The sequence below is a fragment of the Rhinatrema bivittatum genome, chromosome 4 (assembly GCF_901001135.1).
Source record: "Rhinatrema bivittatum chromosome 4, aRhiBiv1.1, whole genome shotgun sequence".
Taxonomy (NCBI): Eukaryota; Metazoa; Chordata; class Amphibia; order Gymnophiona; family Rhinatrematidae; genus Rhinatrema; species Rhinatrema bivittatum.
This window is the reverse complement of record NC_042618.1, coordinates 58,453,710-58,480,289: the sequence shown is the minus strand read 5'-3', so window position 1 is coordinate 58,480,289 and position 26,580 is coordinate 58,453,710. Positions and strand designations below refer to the sequence as shown.

General features: G+C 39.8%; 1 protein-coding gene across 2 annotated transcripts in view; it reads left to right on the top strand.

The window, feature by feature from the left end:
- PPM1A (protein phosphatase, Mg2+/Mn2+ dependent 1A) overlaps positions 1-25,537 on the top strand; it is a 204,669-nt gene extending 179,132 nt beyond the window's left edge. For both annotated transcript variants that reach the window (XM_029598180.1, XM_029598178.1), the window contains one exon: positions 22,505-25,537. In XM_029598180.1, coding sequence (XP_029454040.1) covers positions 22,505-22,534 — 30 coding nt within the window. In that variant the 3' untranslated portion in view covers positions 22,535-25,537. The remainder of the gene's footprint in view (positions 1-22,504) is intronic.
- Positions 25,538-26,580: the final 1,043 nt, after the last annotated feature.

Genomic DNA, 26,580 nt, shown 5'->3' with positions numbered 1-26,580 from the left:
AAGAAAACATGATTTTGTTCCATCCTAGACCTAAAGGCATTGCAGTGGCTTAACAAGGGTCTCCTGCACCAGAGGACCAATGCATTTGTGCACCTCCCTCATGCACCCCGTCCCACCTCCATCCTTCTTATAATTAATGCTTAAGGTTACAGAAAGTCACACCAAAACAAACCCCAAAAATGAAATTAACCAAATCTGTTATGAACAGCCTATGGGGAGAAAGCTTCTCTGTACCAGCATTAGTGTTTTGTGGGCCTGGCCAAAATGCTGAAGATCTTCAGCAGCTTAGCAGCTAGAAAACTTGGTAGGGCCAGGTCATGTAGTTCACCCCATTCCGATGCATATTCCCTCCCCTCTCCCTAGGCTAAGCCCAGCAGCATTGCATTCCCCACCCAGTACCACAAACCAAGACCAAAACAGTCACCTGAGGCACAGAAAGACAGTCTCACCTCACTTCTGTTGAACTTAAGTACATGATCAGTAACTCCACTGCTGCTCAGTGGTATTGCCAGAACTGAATTTATTTTTTTGGGGGGTGGAGTCCAAGGTTAACATGGGTGGGCAGTAGGCATACAGTTGTACTCTTATTAATTAAATAATACCTTAGAGTGCACCTGACAATGGATTTCTAAGTAGCATGCAATGACTATCATGCATAATGACTGATGCTTTAAAATATTTAAATTAAATTATTTCAAGCACTTACCTAAATTAAAAATCCTATTAAACTGTATTAATTTATTATAGTTTATAAATACACAATATCATGTACAAAATAAGCAAAGAACACTTAATAGAAACATCAAATCTAATCCCATAATAAAACAAATATGAATGTATTCTTTTATGAATCCTCTTTCCCAAAAAAAGAGAATATCATAACTACAATAAATCAGCAATAATCATAATAATCATAAGAACTTAAGATTTGCAACAGATGCAGAATAGAACTAGGACATGCAAATAAAATATATTCAAATTCTGATGTCATTTCAGTAACAGCAAACAAACTCCCTCTATTGCCAAACACTTTATAAAATAACACAGACCTCGTACAAAAAAGACAAAACAAAAAAACACCTGAAACCTTGCCATACCATGCCATAACAGCAGTAACTCAGGACTCAAACAGCAGCAATCTTATCTATGAAAAGACAGCAATGCAAATACTCAACAAGCCCTAAAACACTAATACACACCTATGAAAAGGCAACAGTGCAAATATTCACCAGGCCCTAAAATACTTGTATACCACCTAGTGGTCAAACAACAAGCTGAACTGCTACAAATCCCTACCGAGATACTACACGCTAGCCAAAATACTGCACCTCAGTCACATATGCAGAACATATATTGACTCTTAGTTAATACAGAATATGGAGCTACAAATTAGAAACAGAAACATGCAGAACAACCTGAAATAGTTTTAGAAACCAGAGACTCTATGAACAATGGAATACTGAAAAAAAAAGGCAAAATTCCCATTCCCAAAGATAGCATGTTCTAATCGCTGAAAATCAAAATAATTTTTTTTTCCTTTGTTGTCTGATCTTATTTTTCTAATTGGTTGGTCCCAGTGTCTTTTTTTCCTCATCTGTCTTTTTTTCCTCATCTGTCTTTTTTTCCTCATCTGTCTTTTTCTAATTCCTTTCTCAGTGGCCTCTCTTATTCTTTCTGTGTTTGCTTTCCCCTTCTGTCTTCCTTCCTTCCTACCTTCCTCATACATACACCATGTTCTCTCTCACATGCATTCTCTTATACACACGCTTTCTGTCACATTGGCTCCTACTCTCACATGCTCTCACCCACTCACACTCACACATAGGTTCCCACTCCTACACACAGGCTTTCACTTTCACATGCTCTTACACACAGGCTCCTATTCTCACATGCTTTCACACGCAGGCTCCTATTCTCTCTCTCTCTTCATACACACACACACAGGCTCTTGCTCTCATTCTCATATGCCCTTTCACACGCAGGCTCCCACTCACACATGCGCTCTCTCACATATACACACACACACTTTTTTAGGACCTCTCTTCTGGGTCTCCTTGCTGGGATGAGCTCCATGACAGCCCTGCGATAGTCATCTTTTCTCGGGCTGCCTCAGGATGAGCTCTGCAGCAGTCCTGCAGCATGGCCTCCTATCTCACATACACAGGCATGTTTGTGAGAGCCTATATCTGACACACAAACTCTCACAGGCACACACACTTACAGACACATACACACAGGATGTCACAGACTGGAGCATACAGATTCTCACACACACATATACAGGCTCTCACACAGAAATACACATGCATCCAGGCTCTCACACATATACCCGTATCAATACAGGCTCTCACACAGACACATACATAAACACAGACCCTCACATACATTTGCCATCTCCTGATTTGGGGCTGTGGTAGGATGAGCTCTACCACGGTCCGCTGGCCTTCCTGAACTAGGAGACAAGAATAGGGGAAGCTTTGCGTGCCCACGCACAGCTTCTGCTTTCCCGCCCCACAGATAAAAGGGAACATGATGGCCTCTTCATGTTTTTGGCTGCTAGTGGGTTGGGCTCTGCCAGCGACCCTTCGTCCTCTTGCTGCCACTGTCCCCCCAAGATGAAGCTGCTGCGCCTCCCCACTCCTCTCCTCTCCTCGCTATGCCACTGAGGCCTTAAGTAAGTTTTAAAAAAAAAAAAGAAAAATTCAAGATGGTTTCCTTGGGTATCTTGATTCCCTTTTTTCAAAAAGGGGACTTGCTATGTTCTCTTGATCTCAAGAATGCTTACATTCACTCAGACATTTTTCCCTATTACAGGAAATATCTCAGATTTATTTTGGGAGATCATCATCTCCAGTATTGCATGCTGCTTTTTGGCCTAGCATCAGCCCCATGTGTCTTCATCAAATATCTTGCCATTATGGTGGCACACCTGTGCAAACTGGGAGTGCACATGTATACCTGTTTGAACGATTCACTGGTCAAGAGCTCATTGCTGGCAGGTGTTGGAGTTACTAGAGTTTGTAGTTAACTACCTCAAGTCCCACTTAAGCCCGTCATTTCACTTGGCGATTATTGTAGCTCTGCTAGACACTATTCAGGTAAAGGCCTTCCTTTTGCAACAGAGGGCTATCACCTTGATATCCACAGTGAAAAGGATCTAAAGGAGTCAGCAGATACCAGCATAGGACATGTTGTTGGGCCTTTTGGCATCAACTGTACATGTCACTCCCTTGGCATGTCTGTACATAAGGCAAACTCAGTGGCCTCTCAGATCAAAGTGGCTACAAGACGCTTGGGATCTGTATGACTGCATTCATGTCACGCAACCACTCAGGGACTATTTCCAATCTACTGAAATTGTTCTCACTATGGATGCATCAAACCTGGGTGAAGAGCTCATGTAGAGGGACTCTACATCCAAAGTTTCTGGTCTGTTCAGGAAAAATTTAATCAGATAAACTTCCTGGAGCAGATGGCAATTTTGTTTGCTTTAAAGGCTTTTAGAGATCAATTATCCAACAAAGAGGTCCTAGTTCAGAAGGGTTGCAGGAAAGTACAGAATCGTTCCTCCTGTGTCAGGAGATTGTCCAGTTGTGGGACTGGGCTATTTTCCAAAGGGTGGTTCTCAGGGCCATGTATCTGCAGGTGTGGATAATTTCCTGACAGATAGATTGTCGGATCCTGGAACCACATGAATGGTCCCTAGACTGAGGGATAGCAAACCAGATATTTTTCAAATATGGCATGCCCACCGTGGAATTGATTGCATCCTCTCTGAACAGGAAGGTTCTCTCTTGTTTCAGGAAAAGAGCATAGGGAAAACTAGCCTAAGACGCCTTTCCCCTAGAATGGAGCAAGGGCCTTCTGTACGCATATCCTCCAATACAACTAGTCACGAAGACTGTTGAAGCTGAAAGAAGATCAGGGGACCATGATTCTCATAGCTCTCATTTGGCTGAGTGAGATTTGGTTCCCACTCCTCAGGGAGATGTCCATTGGGGAATGAGACAGGCTGGGGAATTCCCCAGATCTCATCATGCAAGATCAGAGCAGGTTGCATCATCCCTATATCAAATCCCTGGCTCTCACTGCCTAGATGTTGAAAGGCTGACCTTGCAACCTCTTCATCTGTCAAAGGATGTGTGTCTCATTATTTTAGCTTCAAGAAAGGATTCCAGTAGAAAGTGTTATGGGCTGAAATGAAGAAGGTTTGCATTGTGGTGTGACTAAAAGGCCCTAGTTCCTTTCTCCTGCTCTACACAAAAACTGCTTGATTACCTTCTACATTTATCCAAGTCATGTCTCAAGCCCGACTTAGTAAGTGTTCATATCAGTGCAGTTGATGCATATCATCAGCATGTAGAAGGTAGACCCATCCCTGTACGGCCTTTGGTTGCCCGATTCATGCGGGGCCTGCTTTGCTTGAAGCCTCCGTTCAGGTTGTAGGACCTCAGCGTGATTCTGTCCCATCCGATAAAAGCTTCCCTTGAGTCACTGCGCTACTGTGACCTGAAGAACCTGACCTAAAAGGTTGTATTTTTGGTGGAGGTCACTTCAGCACACAGAGTCAGTGTGCTCTAGGCTCTAGTAAATTATCCACTTTATACCAAATTTCATCATGATAGGGTGGTTCTGCGTGCCCATCCAAAGTTCCTGCCTATGGTGATGCTGGAATTCCATCTTAACCAGTCAGTTCTTCCAACATTTTTTCCCAGGCCACATGTCCACCAAGATGAGCAACACTGCATAGTTTGGACTGCAAGAGAGCCTTGGCTGCCTACCTGGAGAAGATTGAAGCTCATAGAGAGTCCACCTAGCTTTTTGTTTCTTTGTCATCAAACTGGGATTGCCATTGCTAAAAAGGCATTATTTAATTGGTTAGGCAGTTATGCCTAGGCGGGACTGAATCTGGTAGGTCATGTCAAGGCTCACTCTGTCCAAGCCATGGCAGCATTAGTAGCTCATCTAAGATCAGTCTGTATGGAGAATATTCACATCTCTCAACTATTTGAACAGGGACTTCCGATGTGACAGAAGTTTGGCCAGTCTCGTGCGGAAACTGTTTTGAGATATAGAACCCAACTACACTCCCTTCTAGAGCCCATTGTTTTGTTCCAGGCTGCCTTTCATAGCATAGGTTATAAGATAGAAAAAGGCTTGTTACCAACAAAAAGTTTATGCCCATTGGCACTTGTTGATATATTCCTCTTTTTTCATTCAGAGCAGTCTGTAGTTAGAGATTCCTCACTTGGGAGAACTGCCATTCCTGCTTGTCCTCGGAGAAAGAGTTGCTAATGTGTAACAAGTGTTCTTTGGGGACTGCAGAATGTCAAGCCTCTCAAAAACTGCCTATCTTCCCTTGGAGTTAGCGTTTCCTTATGATGTTAAGGAACAATACTGAAGGGGGCCAATGCATGATGTAGTGGCATGCTGGTCATGCCCAATGAGGCACAAAGTTGTCCAAACTTTGACATAAAAGTTCCAAGCTGGGCTCCTTTGGATGATGTCACCTACCTGCTGTCCTCTGAGAACGCCTGTTACAGATTAACAATTCTGCTTTATTAAAGGTGCTGGGTTTTATTTTCAATAATCTCTTCCATTGAACAGAACCCATATAGCCCATTCAGACTTGGAAATGCTAAATTTGTTAATCTCTCTACCTAAATTCACTCTGTTTAGGAAATATGTCAGCTTGCATAATTTGAATTTAGTGCCCACTTTGTTTATAAATATGGGAAAGTAATAGTGCAATGAAAATGATCCTTTTTTTTTTAGTTGGAATGGAAATTCCTTTTCTGCTCATGAAAACTTTAGCTTAATTAGCATTTAACAAAATATTTAGTTTTGTAGTATTTGAGGGAGAGAAATGTTTGTAATAGAGAAGCATATATAGGATCCTGGGGAAAGGTGAAGGCTGATGGGTAACAGAGAAGCCAATAGTATGAAAAAATCAACAAATGTGGAGCATTTATGTCTTAATATCTCAGAATTAAATCAGTTTAACATTGATTTATCAATTTCACAGCCAGAATGGAAGTTGAGGTAAACAGCTTTTTGGGCCACTAACAAATAAAAGAAAGTAAAGTGCAGGATATGACAGCAGATAAGGACAATAAGGCCCATGATCTGTCCAGTTTAATCCTGTTGTATTGCTATGGGCCCTTAGTTGATCTCTGGCTTTCCTTTCTCTCTTTGAATGGTTGGTATCAAAAGCTGGAATGGGGACTGTGCAGTAGACTAAATAAGGTAAAAATAAGCATATAATAAAACATTTCAGGCCTGCCCAGCTTCAAACTGCAGAATGCATTAGCTGCTTTATTTCTTTATGCATGCACCTGACTTTTCCTTTTTGGACATACAGAGTCAGTCGTGACATCTCTCTCTTACAGAAAAAGGCAAGGGAAACCATGCTGAACATGCTCAGACCTTATTTGTGCAATCTAAAAGCAAGAAGTTGCAAACATCTGCCCAGTCCATACTTAATCACTACACCACCCTATTTGTATACTTCCTGAAACACTTATTTGCCTCAACTTCTATTAGGTTGGGGGCCCCTGAAAACATAAGCTATGCTCTTCAACAGTTCCAAACAGAGTTTTGTTCTTGTAAGCACCTAACATAAAGCATAAATGTCCTGGCGTTCACTTTGCAAGAATAAACAGATAGTACCGGCTCTCTTTCCTCAGTGACAATCAGTAGTTAAGATTCAAACAGTTTAAACCACTTAAGCATTCAAGTACCATAATCTGGTCCAGGTTAAGTTATCCAGTTATACCACACTTCAGCATTTCACAACAGGCACAGACATACTTGCATATTAAAAAAAAAAATCATGGGTTTGGCTCTCTAGCCCTCAAATTGTTGGGAGTGCTTTTGTGGTATCCCAGCAAAACTTTTGAAGCTCCAAGGATCAATCTGGTCCTCAGAGGACAGTGTTGCTAGTCTTGGTTTTAAACTGCCAGAAAGCCTTATTGCCTTGCTTGTCTTCAGTTGTCCAGAGCCAGTCCTTGGATTCAAGGGCAAAACGTTAGCATCTTTCACCAGCAATCCACTGTTCAAAGTCAGCCAGAGCTTATTTGTCCTAGCATTCATAGGAATCAATGGGGAACCCTTCTCATGTACACATGCTTAATACAAAGTGCCAATGCCATAGCAAGATGCAGAGCAAGAGGAACTGCTGGCACACAGGGCCAACGTGTATCCAAATGTAAACAAAATCACTTGTTCCCAGCTTTATTCTGCATCCTTCACTCATAATTATCTTCTCCATGAAGGCTTGGCATTCACAGGACTCTAAGCACATTTCTTTATACATACCATGTAGTCCCCAATTTTTGAATTGTCTAAGCCTCACAATTTTGCAGCCTCCTTCCCACAGGCCAGCAAGACTAGGGCATTGGTCACTGGAGCCTGTTTGTCATATAGAAGGGCTATTCTGTATCCTCATCAGTTGTACTATGTTACAGGAGATTCTGCCTTCCTATATTATTCGCACCTGCAAGCACCCTACGACACATCCATCATACATATTGGCTGACAAGCATTCTAGACTAGGATGCTCTGCATCCTTCTTGCTAGCAGTGCTTAGAACAGCGATGCTTATCGGAACTCATGGAGGTAACTATACATGTACTAGGATTAGGGGAATGCCTTTTTGGTTGGAGGAGCCAATCAAGCTCTTCCCTGGCTCCCCCCCCCCCCCCCCCCCCATTGCCAATTTCTTACTTTTACAATCTTTTTTTTACATATAATCTTTGCATAAATCATAGATTAGAATTATTCATTCCCAGACCTACCAATAAAATACTTGATGCTGGAAAACCGGTAGAGTCTTCTTTCTGCCTGCGGGCAGGGATGGCCTCCCCCTGAAAAAAACACAATTACTAACAGAAGTGTAAGTACTAAGCGAACCCCAGGGTTCTGAAGGAACTCAAAAATGAAATTTCAGACCTATTAGTAAAAATTTGTAACCTATCATTAAAATCACCCATTGTACCTGAAGACTGGAGGATAGCTAATGTACCCCAATATTTAAAAAGGGCTCCAGGGGTGATCCGGGAAACTAAAGAGGGTTAGCCTGACTTCAGTGCCAGGAAAAATAGTGGAAAGTGTTCTAAGCATCAAAATCACAGAACATATAGAAAGACATGGTTTAATGGAACAAAGTCAGCATGGCTTTACCCAAGGCAAGCCTTGCCTCACAAATCTGCTTCACTTTTTTGAAGGAGTTAATAAACATGTGGATAAAGGTGAACCAGTAGATGTAGTGTACTTGGATTTTCAGAAGGCGTTTGATAAAGTTCCTCATGAGAGGCTTCTAGGAAAAGTAAAAAGTCATGGTATAGGTGGCGATGTCCTTTCGTGGCTTACAAACTGGCTAAAAGACAGGAAACAGAGTAGGATTAAATGGACAATTTTCTCAGTGGAAGGGAGTGGGCAGTGGAGTGCTTCAGGGATCTGTATTGGGACCCTTACTTTTCAATATATTTATAAATGATCTGGAAAGAAATACGAGTGAGGTAATCAAATTTGCAGATGATACAAAATTGTTCAAAGTAGTTAAATCACAAGCAGATTGTGATAAATTGCAGGAAGGCCTTGTGAGACTGGAAAATTGGGCATCGAAATGGCAGATGAAATTTAATGTGGATAAGTACAAGGTGATGCATATAGGGAAAAATAACCCATGCTATAGTTACACAATGTTAGGTTCCATACTAGGTGCTACCTACCACCCAAGAAAGAGATGTAGGCGTCATAGTGGATAACACATTGAAATTGTCGGTTCAGTGTGCTACGTCAGTCAAAAAAGCAAACAGAATGTTGGGAATTATTAGGAAGGGAATGGTGAATAAAACGGAAAATGTCATAATGCCTCTGTATCACTCCATGGTGAGACCCCACTTTGAATACTGTGTACAATTCTGGTCGCCTCATCTCAAAAAAGATATAATTGCGATAGAGAAGGTACAGAGAAGGGCGACCAAAATGATAAGGGGAATGGAACAGCTCCCCTATGAGGAAAGACTAAAGAGGTTAGGACTTTTCAGTTTGGAGAAGAGACGGCTGAGGGGGGGATATGATAGAGGTGTTTAAAATCATGAGAGGTCTACAACGGGTAGATGTGAATCGGTTATTTATTCTTTCAGATAATACAAAGACTAGGGGGCACTCCATGAAGTTAGCTTGTGGCACATTTAAAACTAATCAGAGAAAGTTCTTCTTCACTCAACGCACAATTAAACTCTGGAATTTGTTGCCAGGGGATGTGGTTAGTGCAGTTAGTATAGCTGTGTTTAAAAAAGGATTGGATAAGTTCTTGGAGGAGAAGTCCATTACCTGCTATTAATTAAGTTGACTTAGAAAATAGCCACTGTTATTACTAGCAACGGTAACATGAAATAGCTAATCGAGTTAGCAAAGGGATTCCTTACGGATGTGATTCGCTCTCCGTACAGAGAAGGGCTAGAAAAATGATAAGGGGAATGGAACAGCTCCCCTATGAGGAAAGACTAAAGAAGTTAGGACTTTTCAGCTTGGAGAAGAGACGGCTGAGGGGGGATATGATAGAGGTCTTTAAGATCATGAGATGTCTTGAACGAGTAGATGTGACTCGGTTATTTACACTTTAGAATAATAGAAGGACTAGGGGGCATTCCATGAAGTTAGCAAGTAGCACATTTAAGACTAATCGGAGAAAATTATTTTTCATTCAACGCACAATAAAGCTCTGGAATTTGTTGCCAGAGGATGTGGTTAGTGCAGTTAGTGTAGCTGGGTTCAAAAAAGATTTGGATAAGTTCTTGGAGGAGCAGTCCATTAACGGCTATTAATCAAGTTTACTTAGGGAATAGCCACTGCTATTGGTTGCATCAGTAGCATGGGATCTTCTTGGTGTTTGGATAATTGCCAGGTTCTTGTGGCCTGGTTTGGCCTCTGTTGGAGACAGGATGCTGGGCTTGATGGACCCTTGGTCTGACCCAGCATGGCAATTTCTTATGTTTTTATGGGTAAATGGAGAGGACTTGCTTGTGGCAAACTCTCTCAGGCTTGGTGCAAGAGTATTAGGTACTCTAGATGAATCTTTCAGCCTTGTGCCCCCTATGCCTTCAATGTACACAATTAATAATTATGCACTTATTATAGATTTTACACAAACATAAGAAGTTGTGATACTGGGGCAGACCGAGGGTCCAAGAAGCCCAGCAACCTATTTCCAGTAGTGGCCAATCCAGGTACAAGGACCTGGCAAGTACTCAAACATTTAATAGATCCCATGCCATTAATGCCAGCAATAGCAGTGGCTATTCCCTAAGTCATCTTGATTAATAAGAGTTTATGGACTTCTCTTCAAGGAACTTATCCAAACCTTTTTTAAATCCAGCTACGTTAACTGCCCTAACCACATTCTCCAACAACAAATTCCAGAGATTGTGTGTTGAGCGAAAATGAATTTTCTCTGATTTGTTTTAAATGTGCTACTTGCTAAAGTCAAGAGGTGTTCTCTATTCCTTCTACTATCTGAAAGAGTAAATAACTGATTCATATTTACCTGCTCAAGAAAAGAACATTTCAAAGTACAGCCTTCTGAGGTAAAATTATCACTTATAACATGCATATTATATCTATATATACTGCTGTGATGCCAATGATGAAACACTGCAAAAGAAACTTGGAACCCATGTGGTATCAGGCCTGTTGTAAAATGTGTTGGGTTTGGCGCTTGACACTCAGAAAGCCATAATTAGACTGAACTACATTGACAATATACTAAACCTCCCATACTAAAACAATATTAACTGCCAGCATTCAAACAGTAAGAACCCTACCCATGAAAATACTAGAATACAAACATTACTCCAGGCCCTAAAACACCAATACATATCCTGTTAGAAAATTAGAACAAGTCAGGTATCTATAGATAGTTACACAGAAACTACACAGTAGCAGAATACCTCACCTCGGTCACACATGCAGAGCACAGACAGACCCTCACCAAATACAGAATAAAGAGAAGAATAAACAAAAACATGTAGACAAAAATTGAACTGGAAACTGCAACAAGCCAGACTCTGGTGTGCAACAATGAAAAAACAGAAACATCACCAATCCTCATAAAACCTCAAACAATGCGATTAAGAAAAATGTCACATTAATCATAATAGTAAAACCATGGTCATAAAAAGATTCAGTTCAGTATTTCAAAACAGCTAACATTGAATAACAGTCTACAATTAGTCATTTAAATGTTAAGAGTTCACAAAAATCAATAGAAATATTTTAAAACACCCAATAATTAAAACTCACAAGGAAAACAAATTCCCCACTTTCCATATCTGGGAAGTTTTGATTTCCAGTCACTCAGAGATTGTTCTGGATTATTGAAGGGAGGAAGCTGCACAAAAATTTTGTCCACTCTTTCATATATATATATATATATATATATATATAACAGACATGAGGAACACCATAATTATATTATAATCTATCAATCATATTTGGTTACAGTGTTTCATTGTATCAAGTGGGTTAATTTGTTTAATGAATCAGTTGGGGCATTTGGGTATGGAATATGAATGAGAAGTCTATTGTCTTTTGTGAGTGTTTGGGAGGTATTTAGTATAAATGAGATTTCAATGACACAGTATAGTCTGCTTTCTTGTTTTCACTTGACATTCACATAGTTCATTATCTCATGTTGTATGAATTTTTTGAACACAGTATACAGTTTACCGATTGAAGGTTATGCACATATTGGAAAACAGTATAGTATAGGGTATATTATATATGAAAACAATATTTAATGTTGTTTAATTCATTTAATATTTTGTAATAAAAAATTTTTGTAAAGATCTTTTTCTTCATTTAGTGATTTTTTTTTTTTGTTTGATTATAGTGAAAGTGCTTTTATCCCACTCTGTTTAGAGTGTTTTTGTTTTAGCCGGCATTTGGACGCGCTAGCTTTACCCCTTATTCGGTAAGGGGTAATAGCGCATCCAAAACGCATGTCCAACACCCCCCGCACCCGCAACATGCAAATGCATGTTGATGGCCCTATTAGGTATTCCCGTGCGATTCAGAAAGCAAAATGTGCAGCCAAGCCACACATTTTACTTTCAGAAATTAGCACCTACCCAAAGGTAGGTGCTAATTTCTCCGGGCACCGGGAAAGTGCACAGAAAAGCAATATTAAGTATGGCGATATTAAGTTGGAGGTCCCGAAAGTTTAAAAAAGTAAAAATTTAAAAATAAAAATTTTTAAATGGACCCGTGGCTGGCGGGTCGAAAACCGGACGCTCAAACCCGCTCAAACCCGCTGACAGCCGCCGCCTCTTTACTGCCGGGCCTAATTTAAATAAATTAAAATACTGTATCGCGCGACAGCAAATAAGATAAGTTATAGAACCATTTGAGAACTAAAAGAAGATTTATATTGTGAAAATAATTCTAACACGGTGAATAGAGATAAAGTTGTCTGAGAGGATTAAGAGAATTACAGTAGGATATTTTTAACAGGGTGTTTGAAAAGGGTAAAGTTTCACTTATATAAAAAAAGAAAAAACACTGAACGGGAAGAGGTAAATGACGTAAAAGAGAGTGCAAACAGAGGAGAGGAGTTGTAGCCCTTTGCGGCAAGAGCCCATGAGACTGCAGCACTGAGCATTCTGATACCAATTCCCGGGGTTTTAAGAGTGTTGTGAATATAGGTATTACTGTAGCGTACAGTTTTCCCTCATTTTTTGCTTTTAAGTTTATCAATGTCATGAAAAAACTGTTATTTTTTAATAGCAGCCAAAAGAAGTATCCATTATTTTTCTTTCTAAATGTGCATCCTATTTCTTCCTAATAACAAGTGCAAATGTGAGTTCAAACCCAACAATTATCTTTTTCATAAGATTGCAGCTCAGTGTTCAGGCATGCCTTCAGCTTCCATTTTAATGCAGTGTCCAGCCACATCCAATTGTTTGTGTCAGAGAACAACTGGAAAATTGAGAGTTTCTGCTCCGTTTTTCCAAGCAAGTCCAGATTTGTACCAGACACTTTTCTACTCGAATGGGATGTCTATCTACTGTATGCATTTCCTCTTCTACTGTTAGTGGTCAGGACAATTCAAAAGGTTATACAAGATTGAATGGAAATTATCCTCATTGCTCCAGTCTGGCCCAGACAAATGCAGTTTTACCTGGTTCAATTCTCGGTACATCTTCCAATGCAGTTGAGGAACTCACTGTTGCTGCTCACTACCAGCTACATCATCCCAAACTTTCTCACTCATCCTGAGCACTTATTAATCTGTCTGTGAGCCTGACCCAACGTGATGGAGGGTATTGTGGTTTCTACAAGGAAGCCATGAACCAGAAAGTAATATGCTTTTAAGTGGAAGAGATTTCTCATTTCGTGCCAGTCAACATCTCTAGATGTATCTGCTTGCTACCCTAAGTGTCTTTTTCGATACTTATTCTTCCTGTTTTCCTCAGGTATTTGTGCATCTCCTGTGAAGATTTACCTTAGTGCATAAACAAGAATCCAATCTCCATTCATCCATTAATCTCAAAGTTCATTAGAATATATGGCATACTAAACCCTCAGTCTTGAAGCCAGTAACTCCATGGGATCTTAATGTCATACTTATACAGTGGACAAAACACCCGTTTGAGCCATTGGACTCTATTCCACTAAAGCTACTCACCTGGAAAGTGGTATTTTTAGTGGCAATCTTTTCAGCAAAAGGGGTCAGCAAAAAGCTGTAGTTCTTCCACAATAGGGTGGTGTTAGGTACTCTACCAAAAGTTGTCTCTGCATTACCAAATACACACAGGAGTGATAAAAGCCTTTCATTCATTGGCCTGCAAGAGGGCTATAGCCTACTATCTGCAAAGAGCTGGAGCATCCAATTCTTTGTCTCCTATAATCAACAGAATGGGAAAGGCAGGTGCTAAATGGATTCTGTCAAATTGACTGGTGGACTACATCACGCATTGCTATACACTGGCTGGCCTCCACATCACAAACTCTGTCAAAGCCTTTCAAGTGAGGGTCATGGCGACTTCCTTTGCTCACCTTAAAGCTGTCTCCATTGAAGACATCTGAAAAGCTGCTATTCTGTCATTTGTACACACCTTCATGACCCATTACTATCTGAACAGTCTTTCAAAAAGGGACAGTAAATTTGGGTAGGCAGTTTTGCATAATCTATTCTCCTAGTAGTCTGCTGTTTATGGGGGAGCCGGGTTGTTCTTTCAGTGAATGCTCCGCTATGCAGTCCTCAGCTTGGGTGTCCCCACATGTCATGGCTAATTCAGCCGTGCTTGCCAATAGAAAAAAGTTTTCTTACTGTAAACAGAGTTCTTCATAGACAGCAGGGTGAATTAGCTATGTTTCATATCCACCTGCCTCCCTGGAGAGTTGACTACCAAGCTAAACCTAAGCTCTGCAATTGACTGAGGAGCTCATAAGGCAGCATTCGCATGGGAACTCCTACACATGTTCAGTGGAACAAAAGCTCTGCTGATCTGAGAGAGAGAGAGGGAAGCAATTTATGCTGTTGGATAGTACCACCCATGTGTTATATCTAATTAATCTTGCTGTCTAAAGAGAACCCCATTTACTGTAAGCAAACTCGCTTTCTCTTACATTTCCCAATTCTCCCTTACATCTGATCCTCTCTCACCCTATAGCCAACTCTCTCTCTCATCCCTCCTGCCCCCTCCAGGCTCATCACCTTTTGCTCACCTCCTTTCTCTCATCCTTTCTCCGCTCACATCTCTTTTTCATTGCACCCCCACAACCATTTCTTGATTACAATAGGGGTTTGGCATCCCCAGTATAACACCTCCCTCCACAAGCACAATAGTGGCTCAGTGGCCCCAACCTAATGTTCCTCTCCCTTCCTTCCTCCATGTTAACAATGACAGGGGCTTGGCAGTCCCAACATAATACCTCTTCCTTCACCATATCCCCATTTTCCCCATGCCTCCTTTTTACTCCTGCCCATGTCTGCCTCTCCCTCCCTCCCTCTGATAGTCCTGTTTCCTCTCAACCTTCTCTTCATGACAGTTATGATGCACTCTCCTTCCTTGTGAAAGCCACAATGCCTTCTCTCCACCTCCTTCCTTCCCTTGATACTTAGCCATGATACTCTCCCCATCCCCCTGACAAAAGCCAACTATGTCCCTTTTCCCCATCTCCACCTGAAAAGCAGGAGTTGGTGAGCAGGGATCAGCTCCAACTCACCTCAGACTTTGTTGTGCAGACACAGTTACTACATGCTCTAAAGCTCTGACACCTTTTTTTCTGTGGCTGTACTGATAGCCTAGCTTATGGTATCTCTTGTCAGTTGTAGAATTAATATGCCTTTTCTTTTTGCCTAAGGAACATTCATGCACCCCCATCTGGGGTTATGACCCATAATTTGAGAGCTGCTGACTTACAAAACCTACATTAATTCGGTGATCAATTAAAAAAAAAAAAAAAAAAGGAACATAACAGATGTGACATGTTGGGTCAGACCAAAGGTCCATCATGATGCCAGTCTGTGTCAGTAGGAAGTATCTGGCAGATCCCAAAGACCAGATTCATTCCTTGTGGTTCACTCCCAGGGATAAGCAGTGGCTTTTTCAAGCCTACTTGGACTTTTCCTCAAGGAACTTGTCCAAACCTCTTTTAAATCCAGATATGCTAGATGCTTGACCACATCTTCCAGTAACAAATTCCATATTTAATTATGTGTTGAATAAAAAAATTGTTTCCAATTTGTTTTAAATCTGCTGCTAGTTTCATAGAGTGTTCCCTAGTATTAGCATTTTTTGAAATGGTAAATTATTCCCCATATTTCTGTTCCACCGCACTATTGATTTTATAAACCTCTATCAAAGAGGTTTATAAACACCCCCCCCCCCCCCCCGGTCATCTCTTCTCCAAGCTAAAGAACTCTATCCTCATAAGAAAGCCATACATTCAGCTTTATCATTTTTGTTGCCCTTCTCTGTAGCTTTTCTAGTTCTGCTCTACCTTTTTAGAGGTGAGGTGACCAGAACTTCACACAGTATTCTAGGTGTGTTCACAGCATGGATCGATACAGAGGTATTATGATATTCTCAATTATATTCTCCATTCCTTTCCAGATAATTCCTAACTTCCTATTTGCTTTTTTGATCTCCATTGCATGTTGAGTATTTTCAACATATTATCCATAATAACCCCAATATCCTTTTTCTGGGTAGTGACTCCTAATAGTGAACCCTGCATAATGTACCTCTAGTTAGGATTATTTTTCGCTTTGTGCATCATTTTGCACTTGTCGACATTAAATTTCATCTGTCACTTAGATGCCAGTTCACCAGTCTGGCAGTTTTCTGCAATTCTTCACAATCTACTCATGTTTTAACAAACTTGAATAATTTTGTGTCATCTGCAGTTTTCACCACCTCATGCATAGCTCCCTTTTCCACATCATTTATGTAAATGTTAAACCACCGGTCTCAGTACATGTCTGTGGGGCAATCCACTGTTCTCTCTCCATTGGAAATACTGACCATTTGATCCAGCTCGGTTTTTTATCTTTTAACCAGTTACTTAACCCACTTTGTCATTGTCTACTACTTAGTGGCTTTTTAACTTTGAGGAGTGTCTCATGGGAGACATTGTCAAATGCCTTCTGAAAATCCAGATACACTATCAACTGACTCTCCCTTAATTACATGTTCGTTTACACGTTCAAAAAGTTTGGTAAGACAATACTTCCCTTTGCTGAATCCATGTTGTCTCTTCCCCCATTAAGCCATGTCTATCCATATGATCAGTAATTCTGTTCTTAATAATAGCATCTTTTGATTTGCCCAGCACCAATGCTGGTCTAACTGGTTCATAGTTTCCTGGATCATCTCCGTAGCCCTTTTAAAATTTTGTGTTTTATTGACCACTCTCCAGTCTTCAAAAACAGTGGCTGATTTTAATGATATTTTACAGTTTTCTAGAAAAGGTCTGCAATTTCATATGTACATTCTTGTAGAACTTTGGGCAGAATATTATCCAAGCTTGGTGATTTGTTAATCTTTAGTTGTCAAGCTGCATCTTCCTGTTTCAGTTATTTAGAAATATAGAACATGATGGCAGATAAAGATCATACAGTTTATTATGTCTGCCCATCCACATCTCCTTCTCAGCTCTAAAATTCCTTCTTTTCCCTCAGAGCTCATATATGGCTTGTCCCTTGTTTTCATGAATTTTGATAGTCCTTGTCACCACTACTTTCATACTGGCCGATACAGTAAAGTCCGCAGGAGAGCGGGCAATGGCTCGCTCTCCCAGCACGTGCACAGGCCACTCTTCTGTGCGCGCGATTCACTGTTCAAATTAGGCCCGGCGGTAAGAACAGGCAAAAGGAGGCGCTAGGGACACTAGCGGGTCCCTAGCACCTCCTTTTGGACCGGAGCGGCGGCTGTCAGCTGGTTTGACAGCCGACGCTCAATTTTGCCGGCGTCTGTTCTCGAGCCCGCTGACAGCCACGGGCTCAGAAACCGGACGCCGGCAAAATTGAGCGTCCGGTTTTTGACCCGACAGCCGTGGGCTGACTTAAAAATGTTTTTATTTTATTTTTTTACTTTTGGAAACTTTCGGGACCTCCAGCTTAATATCACCATGATATTAAGTCGGAGGGTGCACAGAAAAGCAGTTTTTACTGCTTTTCTGTGCACTTTCCCGGTGCCCGAAGAAATTAGAGCCTACCTTTGGGTAAGCGCTAATTTCTGAAAGCAAAATGTGCGGCTTGGCTGCACATTTTGTTTTCTGAATTGCGTGGGAATACCTAATAGGGCCATCAACATGCATTTGCATGCTGTGGGTGCTATTAGGTTCGGGGGGTTGGACGCGCGTTTTCGGCCCCTTACTTGAATAAGGGGTAACGCTAGCGTGTCAAAAACATGCGTCCAATAGAGAGTTAACAGTGCGTTCCCTCGGAGCATACTGTACTGTATCGGCCCGATAGGGAGGTTGTTCATGTATCCATCACCCTTTCTGTAAAGAAATAATTCCACGGACAACTGCTGTCTACCCTCTTTCATTCTCATCCCTTGACCTCTCGTTCCAGAGCCTCCTTTCTGTTAAAAGAGGCTTGCATACTGTGTAATTATTGCTTGGATGTATTTAAATTTGTCCATTATATCTCCCCTTCCTTCAGGGTATACAAGTTTAGATCTTTAAGTCTTTTTTCAGTTTTTAATTTTATTTTACAAAAAATGAAGAGAAATAATGAATTATGACTTTGAAAATTTACTTTGAGCAAACTGGTTTGCAATAAACATATTGGGGTAGATTTTAAAAAGGTGCATGCGCTACCCGGCGTGCGCACATGTACACCTGATTTTATAACTTGCACGCGCAAGTTATAAAATCAGGGATCGGTGTGCGCAAGGGGGTGCACAATTGTGCACCTTGCGCACGCCGAGCCGCACTGCCTTCCCCCTTTCCCTCCCCCCTAACTTGACCTTCCCACCCCTTCCCCTAACCTTTCCTCCCCCTAGCCCTACTCTAACCCCCCCCCCCCAAAAAAAATTTTTATTTTACCTTTTGCGCCTGCTGGCATGCTGCCAACACACAGTCCTTCGACACAGTGGCAATGGCCACGCCCCCAGACCGCCCCTTTAGTAAAGCCCCGGGACTTGCACGCGTCCCAGGGCTTTACGCGTGTCGCCGGGCCTTTTTAAAATAGGCCCAGCACGCGTAACCTTTTTAAAATCTGGCCCATTGTGTGGAACAATGTGGTTAAGTGTCATTTGTAATCCACCCAAATCTGAGATTTTAGTGGGTCGAATACTATTGTAAGCCACTGTATCAATACATAAAAACAACATAGCAGTACCTCAAGAAAAGTTTATAATTCTGCAATATTAGCACTTACTGAAATATATTTACCTATTACAGTAACAGTAAGATCTGAGCCCAGATTGTGCTCAGGCCAGTCAGATGAGGATGCTGTGGAAAGTGCTGGAGAAGTCCTAAATATAGTGCAGTGACAGCATCCTGTGAACAGACCTAATGTATGTGTATATGTTTTCACAGAGAGCCTATATTTGTGGCTCCTGGAATAGGACTGTTGCTGAGATGGCTGAGCTAAACAAGAGATGGGGAGAAGGATAAAAATAGGAGATAAAACCCAACTCGTGAATGAAAAGGTATCAGCAGAGGCCAGTTCTGATAGAGCTGAAAGCCTAAAGGAGCAGGAGGAAACTACCAGGCAAAATACTGAAGAACTGTTGTCACAAAAAGAAAAAGGCAGCAATAAGACCTGCCAGACCATTTATTTTCCAAGAATTGGTCCCAATAAAAGAAAAAAGTGCTTTAAATGTGTGTGCCAAGGAAATGGTTGTCAGACCATTGGTCTTCCTCCCTCTTAACACAGTAATATAGTAAATGACAGCAAGAAAAGACCAGATTGGCCCATCCAGTCTGTCCAGTCAGAATTCCTTTACTTTTGGTAAATGAACATATAAATTCCCATAGTCAATCCACCAACTCCCCCCCCCCCCCCCCCCGCCCATGTCTTTTACATGAAATTTCAACTCCTTTCCTACCACTGCCCCTCTATATCAGTCCCAAGCATGCCCAGAATCTGTTAAAGTGCTTGCCTTCACCATCTCCACTGGTAGTCCATTTGGCACCTTATCATCTTTCCATATGATTCTTACAAGATCAATACTTAATCCAAGACCCAGGTCCCCTTCCATATCTTATTATCTAGTTTTCTGTTTAGCCACACAGATACTGAAACTAGCAAAGCCATTTCCAAAATGTCTAGCCTCCTTATACGCATTGAAGTTTGAATTTTAACCATGCTTACTTCATGCAGATTACCCCAGTGCCTTCTTTGAAGCCTGATACAGCAATACCACTGCTGTTTGTGTTGTATCTGCCACTCCATATAGATTGCTACAATGCCATTCTTTAAATCTCAGTATAGTCTTGCCACTGAAGTTAAAGTTGCAACTGCCACTCCAGGCTTCCCCCATGGTCTTTGGTTCCACTAGGGTCATATTTCTGCTATCCCTTCACTTTTTGCAAGTAAAGAATTCTATGTGTTTATACCATAACTTATTAAAGTCCGTTACCATTTTAGCTTCTACAACCTGCTCTGGGAAGGCATTCCAGCCATCTAAAAATGCCAGCAACACGGAGCACACACTTAACGCAAATAAGAGACCACATGTTTTCTATAGCAGGCCCCAGGTTATGGAACAGGCCTTCCCCTAACCCAGACATACACCAGCTAAGCCATATCAGCCTTGCCTTAGATCATGTACTAAAGCCTATATTCAATGCAAACCATCTCAGACATTGTAACTGATCATGGCACGCCATGTCAAACTCTGTAAATAATTGCTATAACTACCAAGTTTCCTATCTACTACAGCTTCCTCTTCTTCCGAGTTCCATCACCCTTGTTTTATTGTAACTTTTTACCTCTTCGCTGTGGTTAATGTCAATGTTATGGTTAATGTTAAATCCCCCTGTTCCCTGTAAACCAATATGATATGATCTGTATCATGAATGTCGGTATAAAAAAATACTAAATAAATTAAATAAAAAACTCTCTCCCAGAGCTACTACGTCTGATAACAGAAAGAAAGAGTTCCCAACGAGAACTGAAATCATGGCTCTTTACAAAAGCTTATAATCTAACATAGAGATTATAAACATAACATAAACACAACATCACTACCAGATCTTTAAAAATATTTGTAAATTGAGTAAAAAGAATTGAACAATATAAAAATGTAAAAGACCTCATTATGATTATGGCACATAGGATAATGAAATGGAATAGCACCTTAATTAACGCATACTCGATGATGATGTATTGACTTAGAATTAGTATTTAGAAATGAAAGAAACTAGATAATGCTTGAATATGACCTCGACTATGTATTAGCTGTTTGTACTAACCCAGAATATGAGTGCTGACCTAAATTTTATTTATTTATTTGTTCAGTTTTATATACCGTCATTCGGTGCAGCCATCATAACGGTTTACAAAAATCAAACAGAGAATAAACAATTAAAACATAGTTGCATAAATTAACAGTGGGAGAGATGAAGGGATGGGGGAGAGGTTGGCCATGAGAACCATGAGAATGTTGACCCAGAAACCTAATGATGACTTTGTAAACCATTGTGATCTTATCTTGGAATGACGATATATAAAACTCGATAAATAAATAAAATCTACCAGCCTTTTCATGAAAAAATATTTCCTGATGTTCCTGAGTCTATCCCCTTGGAACTTCCATATCATGACTGCTAGTTCTGCAAGTTCCTGTCCATTGAAAAGGTTCACTACTTGTGTATTATTTATATCTTTCCAATATTTAAATTACTTTTCATATCCCCTCGCTCTCTTCCTTCTTTTCTCACTCTAGCCTTGTCCCTGAGTGCCACTTCTCTTTCTCAATGGGTGGTTAAAGGGGGCATGACTAGGCAAGGAAGGATTGCAAAATAGAAGCCTGCTGATTGTTTTCTCAACTCCCAGGCTTTTTTTTTTTGGCTGTTGAGTGGTTGGTGGTTTGGGTTTTTTGGGTTTTTTTAAGGAAGGGTTTAGAATAATCGTCTGGGTATTTTTGCTTCCCTTCTACATCAAAATAATTTGCTTAGTTATAGGGAAATATGTGAAGCTTAAGTGCAATTGCTGTTGCTCTAAAGACACATGTAGTGTAAATAGCAAACCACAATCTACATTCCTGGGAAAGTAACTTATAGTGTTTCAGATTAGGTACAATACAGTACCAGCACATTTATTTTCTTTTATCCCTCTTGTTTCTGTGGGTGCTTAAACATAACTTCAGTGCATTCAGTTTGTGATCTGTTCAAGCTTGAAGAAAGAAGCACTATTTGTATTTATAAATTTTTAGGCAATTTTTTGTTTAAAAAGTTTTTTTTCCTAAACTACAAAATAAGGGGCGGATTTTAAATGCCCTGCACGCCGGCACGCCTATTTTGCATAGGCCGCCGGCACGCGCAGAGCCCTGGGATGCGCGTAAGTCCCGGGGCTTCGTAAAAGGGGCGTGTCGGGGGCATGTCAGGGGGCGTTGCGGAATGACGCGGCGTTTCGGGGGCGTGACGTGGTGTTTTGGGGATGGGCCCGGGGGCGTGGCGCCGGCCCGGGGGCGTGGTCGAGGCCTCCGGACCATCCCCCGGGTTGGGTGATGGCGCGCCAGCAGTACGCTGGCGCGCGCAGATTTACATCTGCTTTTAGCAGGCGTAAATCTGCCAACAAAGGTAAGGGGGGGTTTTAGATAGGGCCGGGGGGTGGGTTAGGTAGGGGAAGGGAGGGAAAGGTTGGGGGGAGGGCGAAGGAAAGTTCCTTCCGAGGCCGCTCCGATTTTGTTGTAAAGTACAGACTATATTTAAGGGGAAATAGACTCCTTTTTTTTTTTTCTCTTTGCTTAAGATTCTCTAGAAAATGAGTACAATAGATTTTAAAGCATTCCTCTTTTTTTATTGATTTCTAAAGGACTCTGCATCAGCTGATGATATGTGGTAAATTTGCCCATCAGACATGGAGTTTATATTCATCTTCCGAATGAACTCAACCTCAGTGAACCTTCTAAGCGTCCATCCTCAACCTTATTTAAAGGGAATGTAATATGGGTGAGAATGATGAAATCAGAATTATCCCAGCAGTATGACGACTGGCCCAGGAACTGAAGTTTTTTTTGTAAAATGGAGACTTCTGTAAACGTGCTTTCAAACCATAATTCATATTGTAAATCAAACTTCAGCAATTTATGTTGTATGATTTTGTTTTTGTAAAGTGCAATTGTCTTTGTGCAGAATGCTCATATTTAATTATGAACTGCTTTAAATCACTATAAAGGTTATAAGAAGTGTCTGACTTGCGTGATACAACAAATATATTACCCATTAAATTCATGTGGTGGTTTTGAATTGAAAAATAGCAGAAACCTAGCATCTGGATGCCCAATAACAGTTGTACAAAATTGTAAGATTTTTTTTATTATTTTATCATTTATAAAGCTGAATATCTTGGCAGTTTGTCCCAAATGTAAAATAAAATTGCTTGGCGATGAAAGAAACCTGATCAATACAGGATATAAATGTTCCACAGTTGATTTCTTTTTTATGAAGTCACTTTCCAGTTATTCGCCGTAAAAAAAATAATAAATAAATAAAAAATAAAAAAACAAAAAAAACAAAAAATCAAGAAACTATGGTTTCATGAGAATACCAGCCTTGGGGGTTGAGTGCCTCGATTCCCGTGCCTCGTCTGTCTGCCCCTTAGATCAGTTTCACATGTACTAAAAGCAGTAGAGGTCTGCAGCATTTTTAAATCCTCACTCACTGGGTCCGCTGCTACACGTAAAATATCCTGACTTCCATTTTATCAATAAAGCTTGATTTAACAAATGAAATTTAATTATATATGTGTAATTCCTCTTTCTCTGCCTTTTAAAATTTTGTGCCATTATAAATGAAAGATGTCCTCTTTGAAAAGATGTTTTTGTTCTAGATTGGAAACCCATTTTTAAAATGGGAGTACATTTTCTGCCCAAGGCATAGACCAGTTTTTCAAATTAGACAATATAGTTTATTTAAATAGTTTTTACTCCTTCAGTATGGATTCACTTAGGTTTTTCAAGCTGCTTATTTTTCATTAAGACATGCATTGACTTGGATTTTGCCTACTGTATAATGAAAATGTTTGTTAAAGCCTGACAATCTAACACTTTATATTATGGTATGTGTGCTTTCAGTTGACCCACTTGTTTAGAAAGAAAACTAGTGGTTAAACAGTATTTGTGATTTGAAATAGCATGTTGACAATATTTTATTGTTGGTCGTAAAGTTAAACTTTAATTAAAATAACAGATGTAGGTAATGGATAAAAACTAAAATTTGTTTCTACAGTTCAATCTACAATTGAAGATACAAAGTAAGATTTCAGATCAGCTATGTGTTAGCGAAACTACTGATTGTGCACTTTGTATTCTTGTCTCTTTAGGCTGAGAATGATGGTGGTGGTGGTGGTGGTGGTGGTGCTGGTGATCTACAGTTTAACCATTCAAGGCTCTCTTTAGCAGGGTTTTATGTATAGGAGACATGTCCGTTTACCCATTCCATAGGAATTGCTGTGGAATAGACATGTAAGACACTGCTGAAAAGAGCTTTCAGTAGGCAGATTCCCTTTCCCGCTTGTTAGACCTTTTCCCCCTTTCCTCCCTGCTTCCCCTTCTTCTCCCCCAGGAATGGGGGAAAAAACAATATGTAAGTAGGTAATACTGACTGTGACTAAAGAAAACAAAAGAAAGGAAAATGTGGTATAAAATTACTTTCATAGGAAAATGTAGTGCAATTCATTCTGCTTTATTTCTCTTTTCCCCTCAAAATATACATATTTGTATATATAGCCTTAAAACTAATGTAAGGTTAGGGAATATTAAAACAGTGGGAAAGTAACTTATAGTGTTTCAGATTAGGTACAATACAGTACCAGCAAATTTATTTTCTTTTATCCCTCTTGTTTCTGTGGGTGCTTAAACATAACTTCAGTGTATTCAGTTTGTGATCTGTTCAAGCTTGAAGAAAGAAAGCACTATTTGTATTTATAAATTTTTAGGCAATTTTTGGTTAAAAAAGTTTCTTTCCTAAACTACAAAATAAATGCTTAAATGTCTAATTTTGTTGTAGAGTGCAGACTGTACTGTCATAAATTATGGCTTTTCAGATTCATAATTGCTGGTTCACAAAAGTGTGCATTTTAATATCACATGCTATACCAGTATAGAAAGTGAACTTGTTTTGGACAAAGCACAAGCAAGATCTGCGGTTTGCATATGTACATGCTTTTAGGTTAGAGCTGACTTTTGCAAGCTACAAAATCTTTAATGTAATTTAAGTGAAAAAAAAAAAAAAAAAAAAAAGGAAAACTGAAATTGAAAGCCATGATTCAAAATGTGATCAATTAAGCTATGTCATAATGACATACTTTTGAAACTTTATTATTATTTTTTTTTTTTGTGAGGCCCTTTCAAAAAAACCATACAAAGAATATGATGCTTTTGCCACCCGTGCTGTAACTAGGTTTGGTAGTAAGAGAAGGATGTCACACGTAGTCCTTTCTTTTATGCCTTACATTCAGCACCCAAGTTGTGGTCATAAAGCACCGAGTCGAGCACACAGACATTAAATACGCCATTCTTTGTGAGTTTGGTTAGAATAATGCATGCATTAAATATATAGACACATGTTCTAAACAGAGGACTAGGTGTTCACTACCATGCAAAAAAAATCTCTTAAAGGCACTTTTGCACCTTTGTTGTGCACTTTTTTTCCACCAGTTCAAAATTTCTTTCTTTTCTTCTTTTTTAAATGCTAAACACATTAACACCTCAGGGGTAATGCAAGAAAATGTTATAAATTTTCCATTTAGGTTTAAAATGCTGCTGAAAGTTTTGAATTATTGTGTGCTATTGTTCCTTCTTGAAATAAGATTCCTGTGTAACAAAATAAAAATAGCTATCATGTGTTTCAGTGCTTTTTTGGATCCCGTTTAAATAGAGTCCCCATTTACTTTCTGAAATAGGAAATAGCATAATCAATTTAATATGCTATGCATGGTTCTGTGTTTTTCCTATTGCAGCATAACAGGTTTATCCATTGCTGTGAATATTATTTCTGTAGTTGGATTAAATGTTTTACTGGTATAGTAATTTTGAAAGTACTTGTATTGCTTCAAAAAATTGTCATAGCTTTAAACAATAATCCAGTGCTTTCCTCACTAATTAAGCATTGAGTAATATTTAGTTCTGACAGGTTTTTGTGCTAATAAATTTAATTTTAAATTTAAAGGCATATTTTATATATGGCACTCTTGTTTAATTTTAGAAGTTGGTATTGGTTACGATATGCTCTTTGTTTCTCCTAAGTGGGTACTGTACTTTTGTTAAGCATAGGTTTGGATAATGAAAGATATTTTGGTGAGTATAGTAAAAACTATCTGCATTAAAGATTTTTTTTTTTAAATTCCATATGTAGCTTGGTGGTCTTCATATTGCAGATGCTCAGATGCTACACTTAGGCTTGAACAGGAATCACTAGTATCTAATTTTATTAAATTTGTTGTAACTGGGAAACCTTATAAATTAAAAAAATAACTAGGTAAAGTACCTTTTTCCCCTGAAAGTGAGCTAAATTAGCTGGAAGCAGTAAACAGTTACTACTGAATGTTGGTGATTCCTATTTAACTACACTAGGTGAGGCAGTACCTAGAAATATGTTAGGTCAAACCTTTTAAGAAGGAAAAGGGTAGCAGCACTATGGAAACCAGATAAATCATTCCTAAGAAAAATAAAATCAGGTAATTTTTCTATAATTACTGTAGAAATGTTCCTTTCCCTTCACAAAACTAAGTCTCATCATAATTAATAAAAGTAACCTTCCCTGTTGCCATTTTTTTTGTTGCTTTCACATTTCATCCTTGAACAGCAGACTTGAGGACCAGAAATGATTATTTGTATCTCCTTCTGACTAAAGTGTGCTTAATTATTTTATTGCAGGTAGATGTCTGAA